Source organism: Cynocephalus volans, chromosome 1 (genome assembly GCF_027409185.1).
Source record: "Cynocephalus volans isolate mCynVol1 chromosome 1, mCynVol1.pri, whole genome shotgun sequence".
Classification (NCBI taxonomy): Eukaryota; Metazoa; Chordata; class Mammalia; order Dermoptera; family Cynocephalidae; genus Cynocephalus; species Cynocephalus volans.
Window position 1 is genome coordinate 263146969 of NC_084460.1, and position 22815 is coordinate 263169783.

Sequence of the window (22815 nt, forward strand, 5' to 3'; positions counted from 1 at the left end):
AGTTTTCTTCTGATATTACTTTCTTCTTCTGTCTGAAGAACTTCCTTTAGCAATTCTTTTAGAGCAGTTGGCTGGCTAGGAATTTTCTTTAGTTTTCTTTCCTTTGAAAATGTCTATAATTTATCTTTATTCCTGAGGGTATTTTTGTTGGATATAGAATTCTGGGTTGACATCTCTTTTCTTCTAAGTACTTTTCAAATGTCATGCCATTTTCTTCTTGCTTCCATGGTTTCTGATGAGAAAGCAGCTGTCATTTGAATTTTTCTATAGGTCACATCTTTTTTCTCTGGAATTTTTAATCTTTAGTTTTTTAGCAGTTTGATTATGATGTGTCTGGGTGTGGATTTTTTAAAATTGTGGTGAAATATACATAACATAAAATATACTGTTTTTACCATTTTTAAGTGTACAGTTCTGTGGAATTCAGTATACTCACCCCACTGTGCAGCTATCACCAACATCCATCTCCAGAACTTCTTAATCTTCTCCAGCTGAAATTCTGTGCCCATTAAACAGTGACTCCTTATTTTCTCCTACGCCCAGTGTGCTCAGCTTCTTGAATTTTTAGGTTTTCATCTTTTCACAAACTTGGAAACTTTTCAGCCGTTATTTCTTCAAATAAACTTCTTAGCGCCACATTCTTTTTCTTCTTTCTCTGGGACTCTGGGGACACAACTTTTAAACCTTTTGTTGTTGTCCCTTAAGTTCCTGAGGTTCTGTTTATCATTGTTATTTTAAAAATCTTTTTCATTTCTCTTATTTAGATTGAATAATTGCTGTTTATCTTCAAGTTCATTGATCTTTGCTTTATCTCCATTCTGCTAATGAATCTGTTTAGTATTTTATTTTGTTTATTGTATTTTTCAGTTTAAAATTTTCATTTGGTTGCTCTTTATACCTTTTTCTTTGCTAATACTTTCTACTTTAACTTTTGTTTCAAGAGTGTGTTTCTCGTTCAAGCATTTTTATAATAGCTGTTTTAAAGTCTTTGTCAGATAATTCCAACATCTATGTCATCTTGTCATTGGTGTCTGTTGATTGTCTTTTCTCATTGTGAATTGAGATTTTCACATGTTCTTTGTATGATGAGTAATTTTTGTTTGTTTTTTTGTGGTTGGCTGGTAGAGGGATATGTGTGATGAGTAATTTTGGATTGTTTACTGGACATTTTGAATATTCCGTTAAGACTCTGGTTTAATTAAATTCTGTGGATAATAGTGATATTTTTGTTTTAGTAGGCATTTGCCCTAGTTAGATATAGGCTGCAAGTTCCAACCCACCTGTTGTTCCAATATCAGGTCAGTTTTCAAAGCCTTTGCATTGCTGCTTGAATCTGTCCTGTGTATGTACCAATTAGTGGTCAGCCTGATTAGCTCAGTTCTCAAAACCTATCATATACTATTTAGGACCAGATCTATCAGGGGTGAGCCCAGGAGTTCCTGAATAGCTTTATGGGATTGCTGTTTTGAGTTCTTCCCTCTCCACTATCTCTTTGATACTTCGTGGTTCCCTGGGGTCCACCCCTTTGATCCTCTGGCCAGAAACTAGTTACAGCCATTGTGCTGCAATTGTGGGAAGACAGAGAAGAGAAAGAAAGAAATGGCTTTGTCTTACCTTGTTGGAGCCACTGCAACAAATGGAGAAGAAAGGACTCTCTTCTTCAGAGTTTCATCTCCTGCATTTTTTTCTTGCCAGCTGCTTTTGTTGCCACTCTGGAATTGTCTCAGGCCTAGGCTGTGAAAGAATGGAGGAAAAAGAGGGGAAAAAACCTGGGGGATTTCTTTCACCCACTTTGAGTTTTAGGAGTGCTTTTTTTAATTCCTTGAGCCAGAACTAGAGAGTTATACCTCTGTCTATCAGCATGACAGGGCTCACTTCTGGATGTTGTCCTGCATTGAGTTCAGGCCAGGGGATACTAGAAGGAAAAAGAAACATGGTAAACTCACTGCCAGTTCAATGGTACTTTGAATTCTGGTATTTTTTCCTTCTCTTTCTGCTATTTACTTTTCAGAGACCTCAAATAGCTGGACCATGCATTCTGTCCAGATTTTATAGTTTCATTCCAGTGGAAGAGAAAGGTTGATATGTATTTATTCCATCTTAGGCAAAACTGGAAACAGTAAAATGCTTTTGCATGGTGTTTTACTGCTATGTGCTTGTACTTTACTCACCCCAAATGTTTTCTAAAAACTGCCTTAGGAAGATTTTTATAAAAAATATACACAGTGTTAGATGATTATAATTATAGCCAACATTATAATTAAATCACTACAAAGATATAGTTCTGCCTCTTCATAACAGAAGGAAGAAAGATCTCATGCCTTCTTTTTTACTTAACCTAAAATCTGGTATATTATATTCCGGTACTGAGGAGACTTGAAAGGCCTCGGAAATAAATATGAAGGTACTTCAAACAGTTCATGGAAAGATTCATATTATCTTTTAATCCTGCTTTTCCACGAACTGTTTGAAGTACCCTTGTGTATACTGATAGTGACTCTCAAATGTTAGTAGAGCTTGATCAGGTCAAGTGGTAGTGACTTTTGGAAGCTTACTGAAAAGGATTCTCTTCAAGAAATGGTAGTAGTTAGGATTTTAGAGTACTTGAAAGCATAAAGATAACTTCATACAAGGTTGTCTTCTGGATTTTTTTGGTAAAATCTTTTTAAAGATTTCAAAGTCAGTTTCTTAAATAATAGTTATTCAGTTTACTCAGTTTTAAAAACTTTTAGCAGTGAAAGTTTTAAGAGGTAAAGGTACTACTTTCCATTTAACTGAATCACCAAATAAAGATTTTAAAGATATTAATGTATCTGTTTGAAGAAAAAGAGAGTCAAAATTTTGGATCATTAGGATGAGATAAAAAATCAGGGAGAGTGGTTTCAATAGGAAATAGGGAGTAATTAAAAAAGTGTTTGAGTAAGTTCTAGTGATATTCAAGAAAGATTGTCTGAAATAGGCACAATTGATTGGCTCAAGAAGGCCTTATAGTTAGTATGTTTCTATAACCAGGCATTTTAATCTACTTTAATCTATTCAGCTTTCAGGATATTAAAATTGATTGAATGAAGCATTAAAGAGATCTGAAATTTAAAGTTTTATAGAGATTTTTTTTTTGGTGGCTGGCTGTTATGGGGAACTGAACCCTTGACCTTGGTGTTACAAGGCTGTGCTGTAACCAGTTAAGCTAACTGGCCAGCCCTAAAGTTTTATGTTATGTAATATTTTAAAAATTGAAAGTGACCCTCCCTGCTTTTTTTTTTTTTTTAACATAGTTGTTCTGCTAGTCATTTTTAAAAACAACTTTTGTTGGATGTAATAAACATACCATATAAATTGCCCATTTAAAATGTACAATTTAGTAGTTATATTCACAGGGTTGTACAACCATCACCACAATCTAATTTTATAACATTTTCATCCCCTCTAAAAGAAAACCCATTCCCATTTTTTTTTTTTTTTTTTTCCGGTATCTGTAGTCTTTTGTTTTATTTTAAGAGTTCATCTGTATTTTCTTCTGTAGCAAACATAAAAGGTATCTGTCCATTTGGTCAGATTTATGTATTCTTTAGTGATTGAAGCATTAAACAATGATATATTTACTCCCAACCTTAAATATTGTATTCATTATATTTGAGATTGTTTCACTTTCTCATGGGGAAAAAGAAACTCAAGCATGAACCTTTACATTACCCACCTGCTAGTCCTGCAACACAATTTTAATTAAAAAGTCTTACTGATACTTGAAAAATTTCTATGATGTGGTCAGAGAGATATGAACAAGAGTGATTGTAAAGTGGCCAGTCCTGTATGTCAGAAGTTATGATCTTTGATGCATTAGTCAATCTGTTTCAAGATCTGATTTATATTATTTTCTAGCTCTTCTGGTTTATTGCTGGGCAGCTGATACACAGTTTTCTCCTTGTAGGATGCTATGGCTTCTTCATAAAGAACTTGAAAAATCACACACTGAATATTGTCTTTTAGTTTCTTCTCACTGTGACCCCTTGTTTCAAGTCTTTTGTATAAAACACTATTATCTGTTCTCAGCACAAAACTATATGAAACCAGCATTCAAGGAAGAAATCACAACCATGGTAATCAATAATAACTCTACCTTTTCTCATTTGGTTATCTGATTCATCAGCTACTCTACATCTAAAATCAGACAATCGTATTCTTTATCAAGGCCCTTATACACTGCCCTTCTTAAGATAAATCTCCCACATTAACATATTTCACTCCTGATCTCGTTGCAAGTTCTTTGCCTAGTTTGGTTTTTCCAACTCCTGGTGTACCTGGCCCACTGTCTAGCCCCTCCTGGCCGTGTGACCTAACCAGTGAGCAGGTTGTTAGGAAGCAACATGGTCCTCAGAATGATGGTCCCCATCGCCATTAATAGTCACCTTCATTCTCCTCTGTCATCCTCTCCCTCCTAGCCCTAAGCAACTACTGTTTTTTTTCTATCGATTTACTTATTCTAGACACTTTATATAAATGGAGTCATACAATATATACCACAGCTATTTTTGCATTGTCTGTATTTTATGTTCATATGAAAATAATGGTTTGCAATTTTGATACCAGTTCCTATCCTGATAAATACTATATCTGCATATGTAGTAGATCCTGTCTCAGTGAAGTCGAATTGGAGAATAGGTAATGGTTGCCTCCTTTCTTCTCAGTTACTTATTATGATTCCATACTTGGTTTCCAATTTAGTGTATAACCCAAAAGTTGAGCCACAACAGCAGTTATGTATTCAAAAATTGTATATATTTAATGTACAATTTACCTTGTAATACAGTGTTTTAATTAACCATAAGAACTTTTTTGTTTACAGTATATTCAACAGAACATAAGAGCAGATTGCTCCAATATTGACAAAATTCTTGAACCTCCTGAAGGCCAAGATGAAGGTGTATGGAAGTATGAACATTTAAGGTAGGTCCTTACATCAAAATAATAATGGTACGTCTACTAGTAAAAATAAGCTTTAGTATTAATGATAATTATTAACATAAATAAAATTTACTATGTAGCTGCAGACCAAAAAGCCAGATTCTAAAGATTTTGTGTTTTCAGTGTTATAAGTTTCTCGATTTTGTTTTTCACTGGTTGCTTCTAGATCAAGTTGTGCTATATAGTCACTTGTTTTGAAAGGTCATTTCAGAGCTGTTAACTTGGACCTGCGCATGCACCTTTCTACATTTATGGATTTGGGCTTTATTATCTTTATACAGGGTTTTCCTTAACCATTATTTCCTTAATACATTATTTCCATTTCCCCACTCATTAATAACTTTCTTTTTAGAGGATCACCCCTAGGCCTTGGCCAGGCTTGGTATTTGATTTTTGGTACTACAAACTCCTAGTCTTCCCTTTGGTGAATAGAGATTAATTGTAATTCTGAAGTAAGGAGTTTGGGTGCTTTTCAAATTATCCTTTGATTGAGAAAATTGATGATGAGCGAATAGGTAGAGTGAATTTTAGAAGCAGCTGTATCCTGAAGTTACTAGGTGTTTCTTTAAGTTAGAAACTTTCCAGTATAAATGGGAGCTGGGATGAGTTGACAGATTAAACATAGAGAATGCAGTATTAGAATGTTCTTTGGGGCTCATTTTTTTTTGAGTTTTTTTTTTTTTTTTTTTTGTCTTTTTCGTGACCGGCACTCAGCCAGTGAGTGCACCGGCCATTCCTATATAGGATCCGAACCCGCGGCGGGAGCGTCACCACGCTCCCAGCGCCGCACTCTCCCGAGTGCGCCACGGGCTCAATAAGTGGAGTAGAAATATGACTTTTCCTGAATAAATTGACCATATTTTCTGGGATGAGTGCCTCAACTTGTAGACAGGCACTTTTTTTTTTTTTGACTTCTTGATGCTGCATGTTTGTTTAGATATTGCTGAGACATAATGTCTTATCATACAGTTTAAGAATTTTAGGATGCTAAGACATCTTTATACCCTTTGCCAGTTTCTTGGAGAAATCATGTGACTGTTTGATCTAATTTTTAAAATACGTCTTAATGCACAATATTTGAAAGTATGAGTCTGTAGATATTTTCTTATTCTTATAACCTAAGTTAGAGTGTGTTTAGTATATTATATTCTTTGCCTTATTTTATCACTTTTTTTTTTTGGTGGCTGTCTGGCACAGGGATTGAACTCCGGACCTTGGTGTTATCAGCACCATGCTCTAACCAACTGGGCTAACATGCCAACCCTTTGCCTTATTTTAATCAGCCTTGTGAAAATACTTATCGTTTGTTATTAATGATGAAAATAAGCAAGAATGTTTTTTTTTTCTTTACCACAAGCATAATTTCTAACAAGTGGGGGCTGATTTTAGTGTATTTTAGATCTAAGAAAACATTTTTCTCCCTATTTAACTTATGCTATGAAATATGTATTATACAAAACATATAAAGGCTTTATATGAAACTTTATATAAAATCTTTCTCATGCATATCCCATTTGTCCTGGTGCTATTATTTTTACTTTTGTCATATTTTTCTATTAGTTACTTTTCTTATTTATGTATTATAATCATATACAAGGGCACTTCAAAAAGTTTGTAGGAAAATGGAGTTGAAAGATAACACGAATCTTTCCATGAACTTTTGAAGACCCATCATATATATTCTTTTGTCTCTTTATCATATTGTGTACATCTTTATAGTTGATTAAGACGAGTTGCACTGGCTGACCAGTTTGCTCAGTTAGTTAGAGTGCAGTGTTGATAACACCAAGGTTGAGGATTTGGCTCCCTGTACTAGACAGGTGCCAAAAAAAAAAAAAGAGTTTCATAAGTAGTGTTTTTATTTTTTGCATGTGCTTGATATTGATTTGAGGCTATATACTTGCCATTATTGATTTATGCGGTTATATATTATGATGTTAATTTGAATTTGGTCATGACTTCAGTTAAATCTCCCATTAGCTCATACTGAATCTTTGTGGTTAGGAAAAAGTGCCCCTTCTTTGAGTGGATGCAATCCCATGCCAGGATGCATGGCTTGGTGACTGGCGTGTAGGCTGAGTTTCAGCTCTGGTTTGTTTCTTCAGCTGAATAACTATGTGTTAGCCTGTTTTGGATTAACTTGAAACTGTTAGGTTTGCACTATCTGCTACAGATTATACTCACAACAATGTTGAATCAGTTACCTTAATTTTGCTGTTGGCTGTAAGAAGGTTGGACTAGGTAAGAAATTTGCTTATCACCATTCTTTATTACCACATAGCGGAAAATAACTCACACACTCATAACATGCAGCCTACTGATACGGAGTAGTGGAGGGTGATGTGGTGATTCAGAAATAGTGCTATTTTTGTAATCTAAGAATATTATTATTAGGTATCGGGAAAGGAAAATAGTTACTGGTAACTGAAAATTTCACCCTTGTCTTTTTGTTTTCTTCTATTATAATGTCCCTAAAATAAATAAGTAAAGAAATAAATATAGTTTTTCTTCTACCAAGTTTGTTTCATATATGTCCCATTTTTCTTTTTGGGGGGAGGTGGGGGGACTCTTTTTTATATTCTAATTATGTAGGTTTTAGCTTTGCATTTTGGGGGAACTAAAGTGTTTTCATTTGTTTGATGGGGAAACATAGTAGTGATTTATCTAACTTGATACAGTGAACTAAATATTACTAAGTAAGCTTTTTAGAGGGAACATATTCGGTATTTTGACAGCTATAAAACAAATTATCTTTGTGACATAGAAGATTGTCTTCATATATAAAATAACAAATTAGTCTAAAACTGAAGGCCTGGCCTCAGTGTCATGTAATTTCCTCCATTCTTCATTTATTAAAAAATATCTATTGAGTGCTTACTGTGTTTCAGACATTGTTGTAAGTTTTATAATTCTTAGTTTGTCAGTTTTAGAAGGAAATTATATCATGGAAAAATGCCCAAGATCTATTAAGTGATAAAAGCAAATTAGAAAATTGTGTATGATAGATCCCTTAATCTGTGCATAGAAAAAATTTGCACGTAAACAGTAGTTTTTGTCGTTTGGGAGGAGGAAGTGGAATTATGGAGGACTTTCATTTTCTACCTTATATATTTGGTGATGTTTGAAGTTTTTTGTACTCAAGACAAAACTTAGAAAATATGAATGAGGGGCCGGCCCGTGGCTCACTCGGGAGAGTATGGTGCTGATAACACCAAGGCCCCGGGTTCGGATCCCATATATGGATGGCCGGTTTGCTCACTGGCTGAGCGTGGTGCTCACAACACCAAGTCAAGGGTTAAGATCCCCTTACCGGTCATCTTTAAAAAAAAAAAGAAAAGAAAATATGAATGAGTATAAAACATCTTTTTTATGTGCATCTGTTTGTGAATAGATATATACACACATAATTTTTTATATAACTGGAATCTTACAGTGAATATAGACAAAAATCCTTTGTATGTGTATGTGTACCCACATTTTACTACCCTCCAATTGCTAACGATTTAGAATATTTCAGAAATGTTCTCATATGTACATATAGTTTATGTGAACGTCTTTGTACATAGATCTGCATGCAGTTCTGATTATTTCATTACAATAGATTCTTAGGAGAATGATGTAGTTAGAAAATATACACTTCTTAAGGGTCTTGGTATATGTTTCCAAGGTACTTCTCGGAAAAATTGTACCAATTTCCAGTATGAGTGATTCCAGTATGAGTGAATTCTGTTATTGAACATTATTAGGGCATTGGTTTTTGATTTGTAATGTGTAGGTCTTTGGAAGAAATGCCATTGTCAGTTCAGGTGGTGGTAATAATGGTGATGAGGGAAGAAGGTCGGGACTGATGTGATTGTCTTTTTACTGTTAATGTTCTAAAAATCACCATGGAGAATAGATGTGACTTTTGCCTTATATATTTGTATTTTCAGGCAGTTCTGCCTTGAGCTAAATGGACTTGCTGTCAAACTTCAGGTAATATTTTCTTTAAGTTAAAGCTGTAATTGAAAGTTCTGGTAGTTTTCTCTGTTTTTGTAAATTAATGTGATTACAAAGACTTATCCAAAATTTCTAATTATTTTCTTTTAGAATTTTACATGGAAATGTAGTAACCCACATGATAAATTTTTTCATTATTATATTATCTATTAAGAAATATAATTATTTTTAACAGAGTGAATGCCATCCAGATACTTGTACTCAAATGACAGCAACTGAACAATGGATTTTTCTTTGTGCAGCTCATAAAACGCCAAAAGAGGTGAGGATTTATGAAATAGAATGACTAATAAAAGCATTATAACCAAAATCCCTCCAAGACAATGGTAGACAAGTTTTTAGGGTTTTTAGTTCATTTTATTTTACCATTTGGTTTAGAGTTCCTCGCTGCAAGGTTATTACCACAGAACTGTCTTAGGATTTCTTATGATTATTAGTATCATTTTTTATAGTTGGCAATTGCATAGGCTAAAATTCACTTTATGATTCATTGGCTATCACAAAATAACATCTGTCACATTGTAGTGATATCCTGTGTAATGGTTGAGATATACCTGTTTAGATTTTTGTTCAGTCATGATTTCTTTTGATAGGAAGAACTGTTGATTATTCATTAACGCCTAGTTTATTAAGCAGAAATGTTATTTTTGAGCTTTTTATATTAATTTTGTTTTTCTCCTTATTTAGTTTTTGTCAAGGTGAGAGTATAAGCAGTAGGTATTGTTTATTGTACTTTTTTCTTATTTTAAATAATTCCTTTATATCATCTGATACCCAGGACACTTTTCCTTAGTTGTCTCAAAAATGTCCTTTACAACTAGTTTGTTTAAACTATTCATTGCGTTTCCCTTCAGTCTGCATTCCCTTTTAATCTGTAGTAATTATTTTTACTTGACACTGACTCATTGGGGATATTGGGTTATGCCAGTTCTGTAGAATTATAAACCTTCAAATGGTCATTATGTTTACAGACCTCTAAGGCTTGAAGACAAGTGGCCCTCTAGTTGCAAAATCAATATATGGTGTTCTTTTGTTTGAAAAATGTAAATGTCCAAAATAAGGAGTATCTGGTATCTGTATAAGCAAATAGTACTTATTTGGAATACCTGTTTCATTCAAGGTGTTAAATTTTTTGTGTTAATAAATTGAAGCAGTATTAAGATTGTGTATCAATCCTACATCTGGGAAAATCATCATAGTTGTTTCGCTGATAATTCACTGAAGTTTGCTAATTAGCATAGAGAATGATGTGATAATTGTGATTAGGAAACTGAACCAAGAAGGTTAGTTTGTTTTGGCAGAGAGTAAAGATGTATTATTCTCACTTTAGAGTGGAATGATATCCAGTTAGTGATGTATTGTAAATCTTAAAAATACTGTCATTCTCGCATGTACTTTTTTCTTGATTAATATCAAATGTAAGATGGGATAATCATCAGGATTAGGACCTGTAAATGAGTCTTAGAATTGCGACGTTGTTTGCTGAAATTCAGCTCTATTGAGTTGGCCATATGTCAAGGGAGGATGATAGTAGGATTTCCAAGGGGTGGTTATATGGAATGGAGTTACTGTAAAAATGCAAACAAAAGAAAAACTTGAAGGGATACTTTTTGAACTATTTTGGAATAACTGCACAGTCAGGAAGCTGTAGGAGATGACAGACCAGGAGCAAAGAAAATTGCTCATTGATTCAAAGCACTGGGTAGATTCTGAAGTGGAAGAGACAGGATACTCAGCACCAGTAATGATTTATTCACTATCCTTGGGAATTAAAGAGAGGTATTATAGCAAGTAGAGTTAATTATACAAGTAATGATCGTAGGTGACAAAGGTCATAATTTGTTATTATCTAGAAGTTCTTTCAGTCACGTGCACATTGTGATCACTAGCAATAACATTATGATTGTATATTTGGCAAAAATATAATTATAAAAGTTTGTGAACATATTTTTATTAGTCTGTTTCTGTTGCTTATAACAAAATACACGGAACTGGATAATTTGTAAGAAAACAAAATTTATTGCATATAGTTTCAGAGAGTGGGAAGTCCAAGGTCTAGGGAACACATTTGGTGAATGCCTCGGTGGTGGCAACAGTGACTCAGGGGTCTCACATGCTGGAGCAGAGAGAGAGAGAGAGAGTTTCTCATGCACTCGCCTTTTAAAGCCCTCAAATCCACGGACCATGACCACCATTTTTAATCCATTTATTATGCATGGTCCTCAGAATCTAATCACCTCTTCAAAGCCCCACCTTTCAATTTTCATGATAGGATTTCCTACCCTCTTAACAGTCACAGTGGGGATCAAGCTACTAATACATAAAACTTGGGGGACACAGTCCATATCAGTATTGCATACTATTTTGTAAACTGCTATTTTTCGCCAACCTTTTGCTGTGAAGATTGGTGGAGAGTAGGAATGGTTACCTGACAATTAATTTGGGGAAGGTGGAGGGGAAGCAACTAAAACAAGGTAAAACTCTTCCCTCAACTCCCCCCCTACACCCCCCAGGGGCAAAAAAAACCCTGCCAGAAACCAATTAAAAGTTTAAAGCTACACTGTCTGATACAGTAGCTATGGAGCCTTGAAAGGTAGGTATTCCAAATTGAGATGTGCTGTAAGTGCAAAATACATACTGGACTTCAAAGAGTTAGTACAAAAAGATAGTGTAAAATACCTCATTGAGGGACAACTGGATAGCGACATACAAAAGAATGAAGTTAAGTCCCTACCTCACAATGTGCACAAAAATTAGTTCAAAATGGGTCAAAGGCTTAAATGTAAAAGCTAAAATTTTTAGGAAAAAATGTAGGTATAAATCTTCATGACCTTGGAATAGGCAACGATTTCTTAGATATAAACCAAAAGCTCAAACAATAAAAGAAAATATAGGTAAATAGGATTTCATCAAAATTAAAAATTTTTGTGCTTCAGAGGACACTGTCAAGAAAGTTAAAAGACAACCCACAGAATGGGAGGAAATGTTTTTGGAAATCATATCCAAAAACTAAGGGTCTGGTATCCAGAATACATGAAGAACTATTACAACTCAACAATTAAGCGACAAGTAACTCAATTTAAAAATGAGAAACAAAACTAAACAAAACAAAAAACAATATTTGAATAGATATTTTTCCAAAGAAAATACAGAAATGGCCAATAAGCACATGAAAGATGCTCAACATCATTTGTCATTACATAAATGTAGATCAAAACCACAATGAGAATGGATTAACAAAATGTGGTATATACATATACATACAATGGAATATTACACAGCCATGAAATGGAATGAATACATGATACAACATGGATGAACCTTTGAAATCCAGTATGTATTGTGCTGAGTGAAATAAGGTAGACATAAAAAGATGGATATTATATGATTCTACTTATGTGAAATACCTAGAGTGGACAAATTGTTAGAGACAGAAAGTAGTTAGAGGTTGCCAGGCAGTGTAGGGAATGGAGAGTTAGTGCTAAATGGCTACAGAGTTTCTGTTTGGGATGATGAAGAAGTTTTGGTTGGGGCTTGCTGGTTAGCTCAGTTGGTTAGATTGCAACCTTATAACACCAAGGTGACAGGTTCAGATATCCTTAACGGCCAGCTGCCCCCCAAAAAGTAAATGAGTTTTGGTTGGAAACAGTGGTGATGGTTGCATAGCAGTATGAATGTAATTAATGCCACTGAATTGTATATTTAAAAATGGTTACAATGGCAAATTTTATGTTATATACATTTTATCACAGTTTTAAAAAATGTAAGAAAAACCCAAAAACCCACAATGACATATGCTTCACACTCACTGTATTAGCTAAAATATAAATGATAGATGGGAACAATTAATGGCTAGATGTGAACCGGAACCCTCATGCATTGCTGATGGGATTATAAAATGCTGTAGCTACTTTGAAAAACAGTTTGGAAGTTCTTCAAAATGATGAGCATAGAGTTACCATATGACCCAGCAATTCCACTCCTACGTATATACCCAAAAGAAATGAAAACATGTTTGCACAAGACTCGTACATGAATGTCCACAGTTGCAATATTTATGAGAACCAAAAAATGGAAACAACCAAATGTTTATCAACTCATGAATGGATAAACAAATGTTACATGTATACAATGGACTGTTATTCAGCCATAAAAAGGAATGGAATCTATAAAGGGAGAAACATGCATTATAGCATTTTGTATATATTAAAAACATTAAAGACTACAAAAGTTTTTGAAGTACTCATTCATTCTACACCACAGGTGAGTCTTGAAAACATAAGTGAAAGAAGCCAGACACAAAATGATTCCGTTTTTATGAAATATGAAACAGAAGGTAGATTAGTTGTTGCTTAGGGATAGGGGTAGGATGGAATGGGAAGTGATTGCTAATTGGTTCAGGGTTTCTTCTTAGTGTGATGAAAGTGTTCTGGAATGTAGTGGTGATGATTGCACAATTTGTGAATATACTAAAAATTACTGTTTCTTTAAAAGAGTAAATTATAGGGTGTATACATTGTATCTTAATTTAAAAAGACAAAAGATAGTTCATTAATATTTTATATCAGTTGCATGTTGAAATGGTAATATGTCGGATATAGTGGGTTAAATAAAATATATTATTAAAATTAATTTAACTTGTTACTTTTTACTCTTTTAATGTGTCTACTAGAAAATTTAAATATGTGGCTTGCATTATAGTCATGCAACGCTCAATGATGGGGATATGTTCTGAGAAATGAGTCATTAGATAATTTTGTCATTGTGTGAACATCATAGCTTACGCAAATCCAGATGGTATAGTCTACTACACACCTCTAGCTACATTATAATATTATGGAACTACTGTTGTATATGCTGTCTGTTGCTGACTGAAACGTGGTGCAGCACATGACTGTCTTCCTATTGGATGGTTCTGATTTAAAGGTTGTAAAACTGTCCCCTGGTATACTCAAATGACTGTTAGGAGAAACACAGTGATTTGGAATATTTGTTTTTGGCCAAATCACCTGTAATCAGATATCTACAGAAAGATAATTTGTTCAATAAATATTGTTCATGTGCTGTTTTGGGCAATGAGTCCACTAACCATAAATTCCTATGGATGTATAGTTAGAAAAATACTTTTTTGTTGTTACTTAGATAATCTTTATGTATTTGTCATGGCACTATACGAAGCCATATTTAGTAGTTATTAATCCCCATTTCTCAATTACCAGCTTCAGTCTTAACACTTGAAAGCTATTCTGATTACTGGATAGAGCTAGAGTCATTGTTATTCCTTTCTCTAGTTCTTTTTTCCGTCTGTTGACTCCATGTCATTCCTAAACCTTCTTCCCTTGATGCTTCTCCCTGTCTGTCCTCAGGAGGACCAGATGAGAATTACTTTAGCAGTTTTATTTTTCCTTTAATAAGTTTACTGATTTGCCATGAGATAATAGATTTCATTGTTTCTGTTAAATGGAATAGGATAAGACAGGCTTATTAAAATATAAAGAAACTTAGAAATCTCATTTTAAAATTCAAAGGAGGTTCAAGGAGAAAGTTCTTTAGAGAGCTGCTAGATTAGTAGTAGGGTGCCAGGGACATAGAAAGGAATGTTTTTAGGCTGAAAGAAGGCTGTGATCTCTGGAGATATTTGTGAAGGGAAGGAGGCTTCTGGGCTGCTAGGCGAAGTAAAAATCGGTAGACTAGGAATTGGTATATCTGAGGTATTGTTTTTGAGTCCTTCTTCCTAACTGTATGATCTTGCACAAGTCATTGAGCATTCAAAGCCTCAGTTTCCTAATTTGTGAAGTAAGAGGGTTGGATTAGATAATCAGGAGTTCTTCCCACCTCTAAATGTTGGTTTCTTCTAGGTACAGTGTTGGGAGTAAAAATGGTTCATGTATTTTCTAGCAGCCTGACATTATAGTTCATGGGGATAATAAAGTCTTATTTATTGTAACATTGTATTTTAAAGTCATTCTGAAATTGTGAGGGAATTTTTTTTTTTTTTTTAGAATATGTTCTTGTCTTTGGAATCAGATATCTATATAATAAATACACCTAATCTAAGAGGTAGAGCTGTTTGTTGATGCATTTTTATATCCTTTCTTTTGTAGTGTCCTGCTATAGACTATACTAGACATACACTTGATGGTGCTGCATGTCTTCTGAATAGCAATAAATATTTTCCCAGCAGGTAAGCAAAAATTTCAAACATGGTGTTAAACTTTTTGGATTTAACTTAAAAGATGGAAGATGGATATTTTAAAATTAAAATTAGCTTGCTGTTTAAGGCATTATATTCTTTAATTTTTTTTTTTTTTTAAATAACTGTTGTTTATTTGGCTTGTTCAAATTATTCAAGTTTTGAAATTAGGGTTGTAGTTAAACAGCAGGACTTGGCTCCCAAGCTCACAGGCCAGTTCATTCTAAGGCTAGTCCCTGCTAATGTGTGTCATTCTCCAGGGCTCGCTCTCTCATGCTTTAGAGTTGGGATCTTTACATGCTTGCTCACTTGAATCTCTGTGAGCTGTCAGAGTCTGCCTCCCTTATACAGCATGCCTGAAGAGCAGACTTTTCTAAGTTGGACTGCTTGTTTTTAAAGGAGTCCTTATCCTTGCCTATAGATTTTTAAATCTGGGAATAAGCTGTGCATGTAGTATGTTATTGGTGAAGTTTGTGACTGGCCTTTTATTCTGTTAAGATATTTGTTACCAGGTGATGGATTTGGAGATTTTTCCCCCACAAATATGATTAGCTTGAAAGAACTCATAAAAAGTATGTAAAAAAAAAAAAAACTTTTTTCACCTCAGTGTCCTATATATACATATTTATAAAAACAATATCAGAAATATGCAAACAATTTTGATTTCCCACCAAAAATATAAAGGAAAGAAAATTATCCAGTTCTTTGGAGCAAAAACTATTCCTTTAAGCAGTTTCAATCATCTCCAGTGGACAAAGTACTAATGTTGTAAACGTATGTTTAGGTAATTTTTGAGTTGTCAGGGATCTATTTTAACTGCATTAAACTTTAAGTTTCAAAACTGTAATGCTGAATTTAACAAAGGCACTGTGGTTAGGTAGAAAAAGCACTGGCCCAGGAGTGAGAATTTGGAGGTTCCAGGCCTCCTAGAGGCACTTACTAGTACTGTGACCTTAGACTAGGTACTTATTTTCCCTAGTTATCAATTTCCACACTTGTGAATTGAGAAGATTAGACTATGTCATTTCTAAGATTCTATCCAGTTCAATGAATCTATGATTTCTTTTCTCTTTCTAGGGTTAGTATAAAGGAATCATCTGTAGCAAAACTAGGATCAGTGTGCCGTAGGATTTACAGAATATTTTCACATGCTTATTTTCATCACCGGCAGATATTTGATGAATATGAAGTACGTATCTTTCACTAATTATTTTGATAAATTTTTATCAGAATGGTAATAATATATGTTGATATTTAGTTTTTTGGTTTGAGATAGTAAATTAAAATAACATGTTTTTCTTTCTCTCTACAGAATGAAACATTTTTGTGTCATCGGTTTACTAAATTTGTGATGAAATATAATTTGATGTCCAAGGATAACCTGATTGTACCAATTTTAGAAGAGGAAGTTCAGAATTCAGTTTCTGGGGAAAGTGAAGCATGAAGGGAATCATAGAAAAATGTAACTATCACATAATTAACATTAATTATGTACTGTATATATATCATTTTAGACACATCAATCATGTATCCATATTATAGCTTCTTTGTTTAGTATAGGTTTTTGTATGCTGTCTGTTGCCTTTTAAAATGGGAAATTCTTTTTAAGTTATTCATGAGCTGTGTATTCACCGGTGTGGCACTCAAGGTTTTTAAATAAGATTAGTATTGTCTGTTTATAATGCCTGTTAATAAAAGAATTTACAGTTTGGTAAATTGCTGCTAAACAATCATTGGATCACAGTCCTCATCAAATAAACCCATCTATGAAAGGATGAGTAAGCTTGAGTTTTCGCACAAGCCATTTGCTAAAGAGATAGTAATATTTTCCTTTAGTTTTATCCCTGAGTATAGATATTCTAGAAAATTCTGTAGTACATAGTTTCATCTTAATTTTTCCAAAATAAAATAAAAGTGTTTTAAGATTCGGTTTATAGTTTTTGATATACATAAATGATTATGTGTATATCCAAGTGTAAATGCAAATGAAGCATAAGTAACACTTAAATAATCTTAGTGTGTTACATAAAGTATATTCTAGGCCAGCATACTTGGAAAGGATTTACCTTTCTGCAACAGTGGACTGTTGCATACAACATGATGATGATAATGGTAAGGCATGTAAATGATGTTCCTACTGGAAGCCTGCCCTGTCCCCTCTTTCTCATTTCCCTTAACCCTCTCCCCAGCCTACATTAGCTGGGAAGCTTTTCACCAGACTATGATTTAGTGGTGGCTTATTCCTATTTATATTTGTGTAAATGGCTTACAGATTATACCTCATATTAGCAATTACACTACAGGAAAAATGTATTGGCAAAGGTTCTTGCTTATCTTTTTTTTGCAAAATTGTTCTAACTACTTAGAAAACAGTTCTTAGAATAGTTTGACTTGCCAATCTTTTTATCTAACCATCTAGGCAACATTAAAGTTGAAGAAATATTGTAGTATTTATTTTATACCCCTCTGCCCACAAAGTTTATGTTTGAATTATATGCACATGAGATTATTTGCAATAATTCAAAGAGTGTTGATGCATGATCATACATCTTTTTGACTTTGTCATAATTCAATGTCTTAAGAAGGATTCAAGTGCAAATTTAACAATCTTATAATCTATTGAATGCAGTTTTTAATAAAACACTGGAGGTCTTATTGCCAAACTGGATGTAATGAGACACTAAAGGTGAAAAAATTATACATGTAGTGAAGAAAATATTTAAATCAATATCTTGAACAGATGTAACAAACATGAGGAACTTCTTTTTCATTTTAAAAGGGTTATTTTGAAATGAAGATGATAATGTATTCATCTTGATTGTTTTTTCAAATTTGAGGGAATTGTTTATACCATATTATGAGACAAGTATGTATAGCAAAAATGTGGGAAATAGTAGCATACTGAAAGTGTGTGTGTGTGTGTGTGTGTACATATACATATAGTTTATGCCTTTCCAAGCCTGCTAGTCTTTTTGGCAGTGCTTTTGAACAGTGCTGTCCCACCAGCCACAGTCATTAATGTACCCCAATATACAACTATCTTTTAAGAAGTTTTATGTTCACAGTGAAGGGAATGTTGACTTTGAAATTATGCATTTATATTAAGGTTGGTATAAACCAATGGGAATAGTAATTTTAAAACAAATTTGCTAAATATTGAGAGACTAAACTACTAAGTCAATAATTTATATATAGCAATGTAGCTATTCTCTCTAGATGATGTCTCATAATGGATTCCTGTTGCTCGACTATTTTTTTTTTTTTTTTTGGTTGCTTGACTATTTTCTTAGTGAACATTTGGACTAAGGTAATGATTGGGATTGGTGATCTGGCTACATGTTTTGAAACACATTTTGAGTAATGTGGCTTAGTGTTAATGGAGAAATAAAATACATTTTTTTTCTTATTTCTTCTTCCATGTACTATATGTTTGGAATTGATAAAAAAAAAAAATCTACAAAAGAAAACATCAGTTTGTAGTCTTTCTTTTTATTCATATTGACATTTCACTAGGATTCCTTGAACTGTAAAGTTGATTCACTATACTACATAAGACCTAAATGAAGCAGTTCCTGTTTTTCCTTAATAATATGCAGAATTTTGAAAATATACATGTATGTGCATAAGCAGTATTAAAAAAATTGAGACTGGCAAATCATTAATTTATAAAGTAAGTATTCTAAGAAGAGAGGAAATAGAGAATTCACAGTTCTGTTCAAAAAGGAAGTTAGGCTCCACTGTTTGTTTGAATTGCCCTGTATAGATCCAAAAGTTAAAATTAGATTTTTCTTTCTTTGAAGACCATATAGTCAACTCACTCTTCTATCATATCTGACAATGTAGCTAACTTTTTAATCATTTATGTTCCCATAAGCAACATAATTAATTTGAATATGTACATTTTCTTTTCTCTCACTTGAGGTGTTAAATTTGCATTTCTAGAAAAGTTTCTCTGTTAAATTCTTAATAACTTAATGCTTTTTAATATCAGAATAAAATTAGAAATTCATGATTCCATTGTTAGTAAGGACTGTTATGGTTATAGAGACATTTACTGACTGATGTCAAATTCATTGTAATAGAATTAATTTTTTCCATGGGTACTTCGCCCTCTTCTCTGTATGATGACATATTTTTGCTTCAAGGCTTCCTATAATTTTATTTGAGCAGTTAAATTCTAAATTTTCCATACTTTATTTTGTGAATATTTCTTGAGTGTGCTAAAGGTTTCTTTGTGTAGTTCTTTCATACTATACAAACGTTTAGTAAAAGTAGTTGATTTTCATTTGTTGAAACAGCTAAGCTGACATTACAGATGTATTCGTGCAATACATTTAGCAATTTATTTGAGTTGATCAAAAAATTCAAATCTGATTCCTGTAAAAATATGCTTTATTACTGTGGGGTACACTACAAAACCAGAAAACTACCAAGTGAATCCACTAGAGGACTAGATTACTCACCTAACAGGTTTAATGAGGAGCCTCACTTTTCATTTGTGTGATTTTTCTATTTACAGTTCTTTTTATAGTACACAAAGCTTCATATCAAGTGTGGGAACCTAATGTAATTAAGCAAAGAGAATACTAAATTTTCATATTAACCTCAGTTCCCAAAAGATAAATACATTGACATACTGAATTTACCCATGATGATAGTATGTCAATTAAGTGGTGATAATTGTAGGATTAATTGACATCAACCTTCAGATTAATAAGACATTTTTTAATGAAATCAGGATGTTTTCTTGATCTGGATTTCTTCTATAAACTTTGGTAAAAACAGTTTATAATTTCATAAATAGTGGGTGGATTTATTTTGGGTGGATCTTATGAGAGTCGTCTGTGTCATGTATAATAACTTAAAATCTTCACTTAAAAGTTGTAGTTTATGTTACAGTTTATAGGATTATCTGCCTTTTTTTGTGACAGTGTCAAAGGAACATGCTCATAAAATATGCTTTATGTAAAATAATTTCCTACATCTCTACAAGTATTTGCTGATTTTAAATATATTTGGTTTTCCGTAGTAACATTTTCTACAAGAAAATATTAGTTTTAAAAAAATGCTTTATACCTTTTTCTAAAAGTAAGAGGTTAAGTCAAGTAGGAATGACAGGATTCTATCCGTGTATTTTCCTCTACCTCTCTCAGAGATAGATTGAAGGGAGTCAATTATGGAACAAGGGAACCACAGAGATGAGGAAATAGGTATAGTCATTGTTCCACTAGCAAATGAGATACCCCTTCACCCAATTCCAATAATTCAATAGTATCTTTTTGACTTTTGAGGATAAGTCTCTACATACCTGCCTTAAAAGCTGTCACTATGTTTTTTTTTTTTTTTTCTAAAAGACGACCGGTAAGGGGATCTTAACCCTTGACTTGGTGTTGTCAGCACCACGCTCTCCCAAGTGAACTAACCAGCCATCCCTTTATAGGGATCTGAACCCTTGGCCTTGGTGTTATCAGTACACACTCCTAAGTGAGCCACAGGCCGGCCCTGTCATTGTGTTTTTAAAACCAGGTATATATATAGAGAAAGAAATTATGCTTGCCTTGATTTTCATAATATTTAAACAACTTGAGGGGAATCAGAAAAGTTCCAACAGGTCTATACTGTTTTGGTTGCTTACAAAGTGAGGATGCTGCCATTGCAGAATTTCCAAACACATCTCAGATGGATATTGGGTGGGTATAGAGGAGATTGCTATTTAGTTTTTCTTTTCTCAAAAAGTAAGTATGCTCCATGCTGGCTGGTCTGGGGTCTTTAGGGCACTTAGTAGAGAGAGTAGTTTTTTTGCCATTAGGTTTGTGCAGTCTTGTTTAGCATATTCTAGACTGAGGAGGATGTTTGTCTGTTTGGGGCACTACAACTACTTGAATCCAGGCTTTGTATTGCTACTCTTGAATCACTAGTGTTTGCTTTATTTTGAAAACTGAATCTAAAAGAAGAGTTGGCAAGCTTTTCTTAGCACAACTAAAAGGGCTTAGTTGTGCTGTTGTTATTTAACAAATCCCAAGGAGAGGATAGGAAAACGTATTTAGAGAGGTAGAAAAGGAACTTTATAAAGATTGAGTTATTTCCCTCTTCTTGTCCTTTTGTTTTACAGATTAAAAAACAAACACACCAGCAAACCAAGGCCTCAGAAATGAAATGATTTTCCAGAACTCTACAGTTAGATAGCGACAAAGTTGGGGCCTCAAATTTCTGAAAGGTGTGGAAGTAATGATAGAGAAGATATAGAAAGGAGAAAAGTACATTGGGACCTGACAAGGCAGCATCCCCTCCCATATGACTTCTCAGTAGTACTACTATTATAAAGATGCACCTTCAGGTAATCTCAATTCTTAAAACACCAAGTTAAGCTGCATTTTATCTACATCCTATGATCCCAACAGTAAATGATGAGATTTTCTAGTTGGACCCAAAAGTGCTTCTTGGAGCCACAGCTTAACTTGCAGTCATTGTTTGAGTCTCTGGAAGTAGGTTAGTGTTTGGGAGTTGTGTGAAATCTTTTTCATCCACTAGAGTATTTGGTACAACAGCATGTAGTATACTAAATAGTAGGGATGTTTGAGGACTTACAAAACCCCTGATTTACTTCTAGGGCATATCTTAGTCACTACCGTGAATTTGACTGATTATAAAGCAGCCCCTTCTCCTGCTTACAATTCTAATTAAAAATAGGCCAGTCATCAATTGGCAAAAATCCCATCTGCCTTTAGCTTTCACCAGCTAATTTATAAGTATGCCAGAAGCTTCACAATGTACCCATTCTTCCCCAGGGCTTCCCATACAGCCTAGCACTAACTTGATAATTTTTTTACATTGGACCCAAGTGGGCTTCTGTGAGTCAGAATTGTACACTGCAGTTTGTTATCACTCGGCCCTTGCCCTCTCTGTTTATGCATCAAGTGATTTAATATAAATTATGAAATTTCAAATCATTTTCCTGTAAAAATTCAGTCTATGATAATCTAGATTTAGTTGAGTGAATAAATCAAATTGTAAACTTAACACAGATGACATATTTCATGAATGGTTTCCCTTAAAAGAAGCCTTTCCCTTGATAAGAATATACTTGCACCTGTCTAGATAGATATGTAAATGAAGCATTTTAAAGACTATTTGTGATCTTGGAAACAAATTAGGAAATAAATTTTAGATAACAACATAAATTTTATGTAAACAACAGCTTTCTGGAAGCTAGAACAGACTACTGGAGAAGAAATAAAATGTGATGTTTGTGACTTCAGAAGGAAACGAATAAGTTATGAAAAAGTGCATCTTTATAGGTTTTCAATTTCTAAGTATATTTGGAAGGTCTACAACTTACAGTTTTTCAACTTTACATCTTAATGTTACTTTATGAAAATCCTGTGTCTATAAAGTTACAAAATTTCACTGAATAACATAAGTTGTATTTTATAATATAATAATGTCTTATATTGTCTTATCATGCCTAGTTAAAGAGGCTGTAAGTCTTGGCAACAACCTCTATTAAAACATCCTTTTTGCTTATTCACATTGACAAGCTTTTTCTAAGCTGTTATTCACAACCTGTCTATTTAGTAATCAATTTTCCTTTAGTGTTGTATTTATGTATAGTTATTCTGAACATCTGAACATGGTTAAATGTGTTAATATAACAGGATTTA

General features: G+C 33.5%; 1 protein-coding gene and 1 pseudogene across 3 annotated transcripts in view; one reads left to right on the top strand and one right to left on the bottom strand.

The window, feature by feature from the left end:
• Positions 1-22436, top strand: part of LOC134370966 (MOB-like protein phocein) — a 40503-nt gene extending 18067 nt beyond the window's left edge. For 2 of the 3 annotated variants that reach the window (XM_063087939.1, XM_063087915.1), the window contains 6 exons: positions 4844-4944; positions 8895-8937; positions 9137-9223; positions 15066-15145; positions 16232-16343; positions 16467-18560. In XM_063087939.1, the coding sequence (XP_062944009.1) occupies positions 4844-4944; positions 8895-8937; positions 9137-9223; positions 15066-15145; positions 16232-16343; positions 16467-16598 (555 nt within the window). In that variant the 3' untranslated portion in view covers positions 16599-18560. Of the gene's footprint in view, positions 1-4843; positions 4945-8894; positions 8938-9136; positions 9224-15065; positions 15146-16231; positions 16344-16466; positions 18561-21266 lie in introns of those variants that run through there. The other variant, XM_063087924.1, reaches the window with a different exon arrangement.
• LOC134388865 (adenylate kinase isoenzyme 6-like) lies at positions 3814-4366 on the bottom strand (annotated as a pseudogene).
• Positions 22437-22815: the final 379 nt, after the last annotated feature.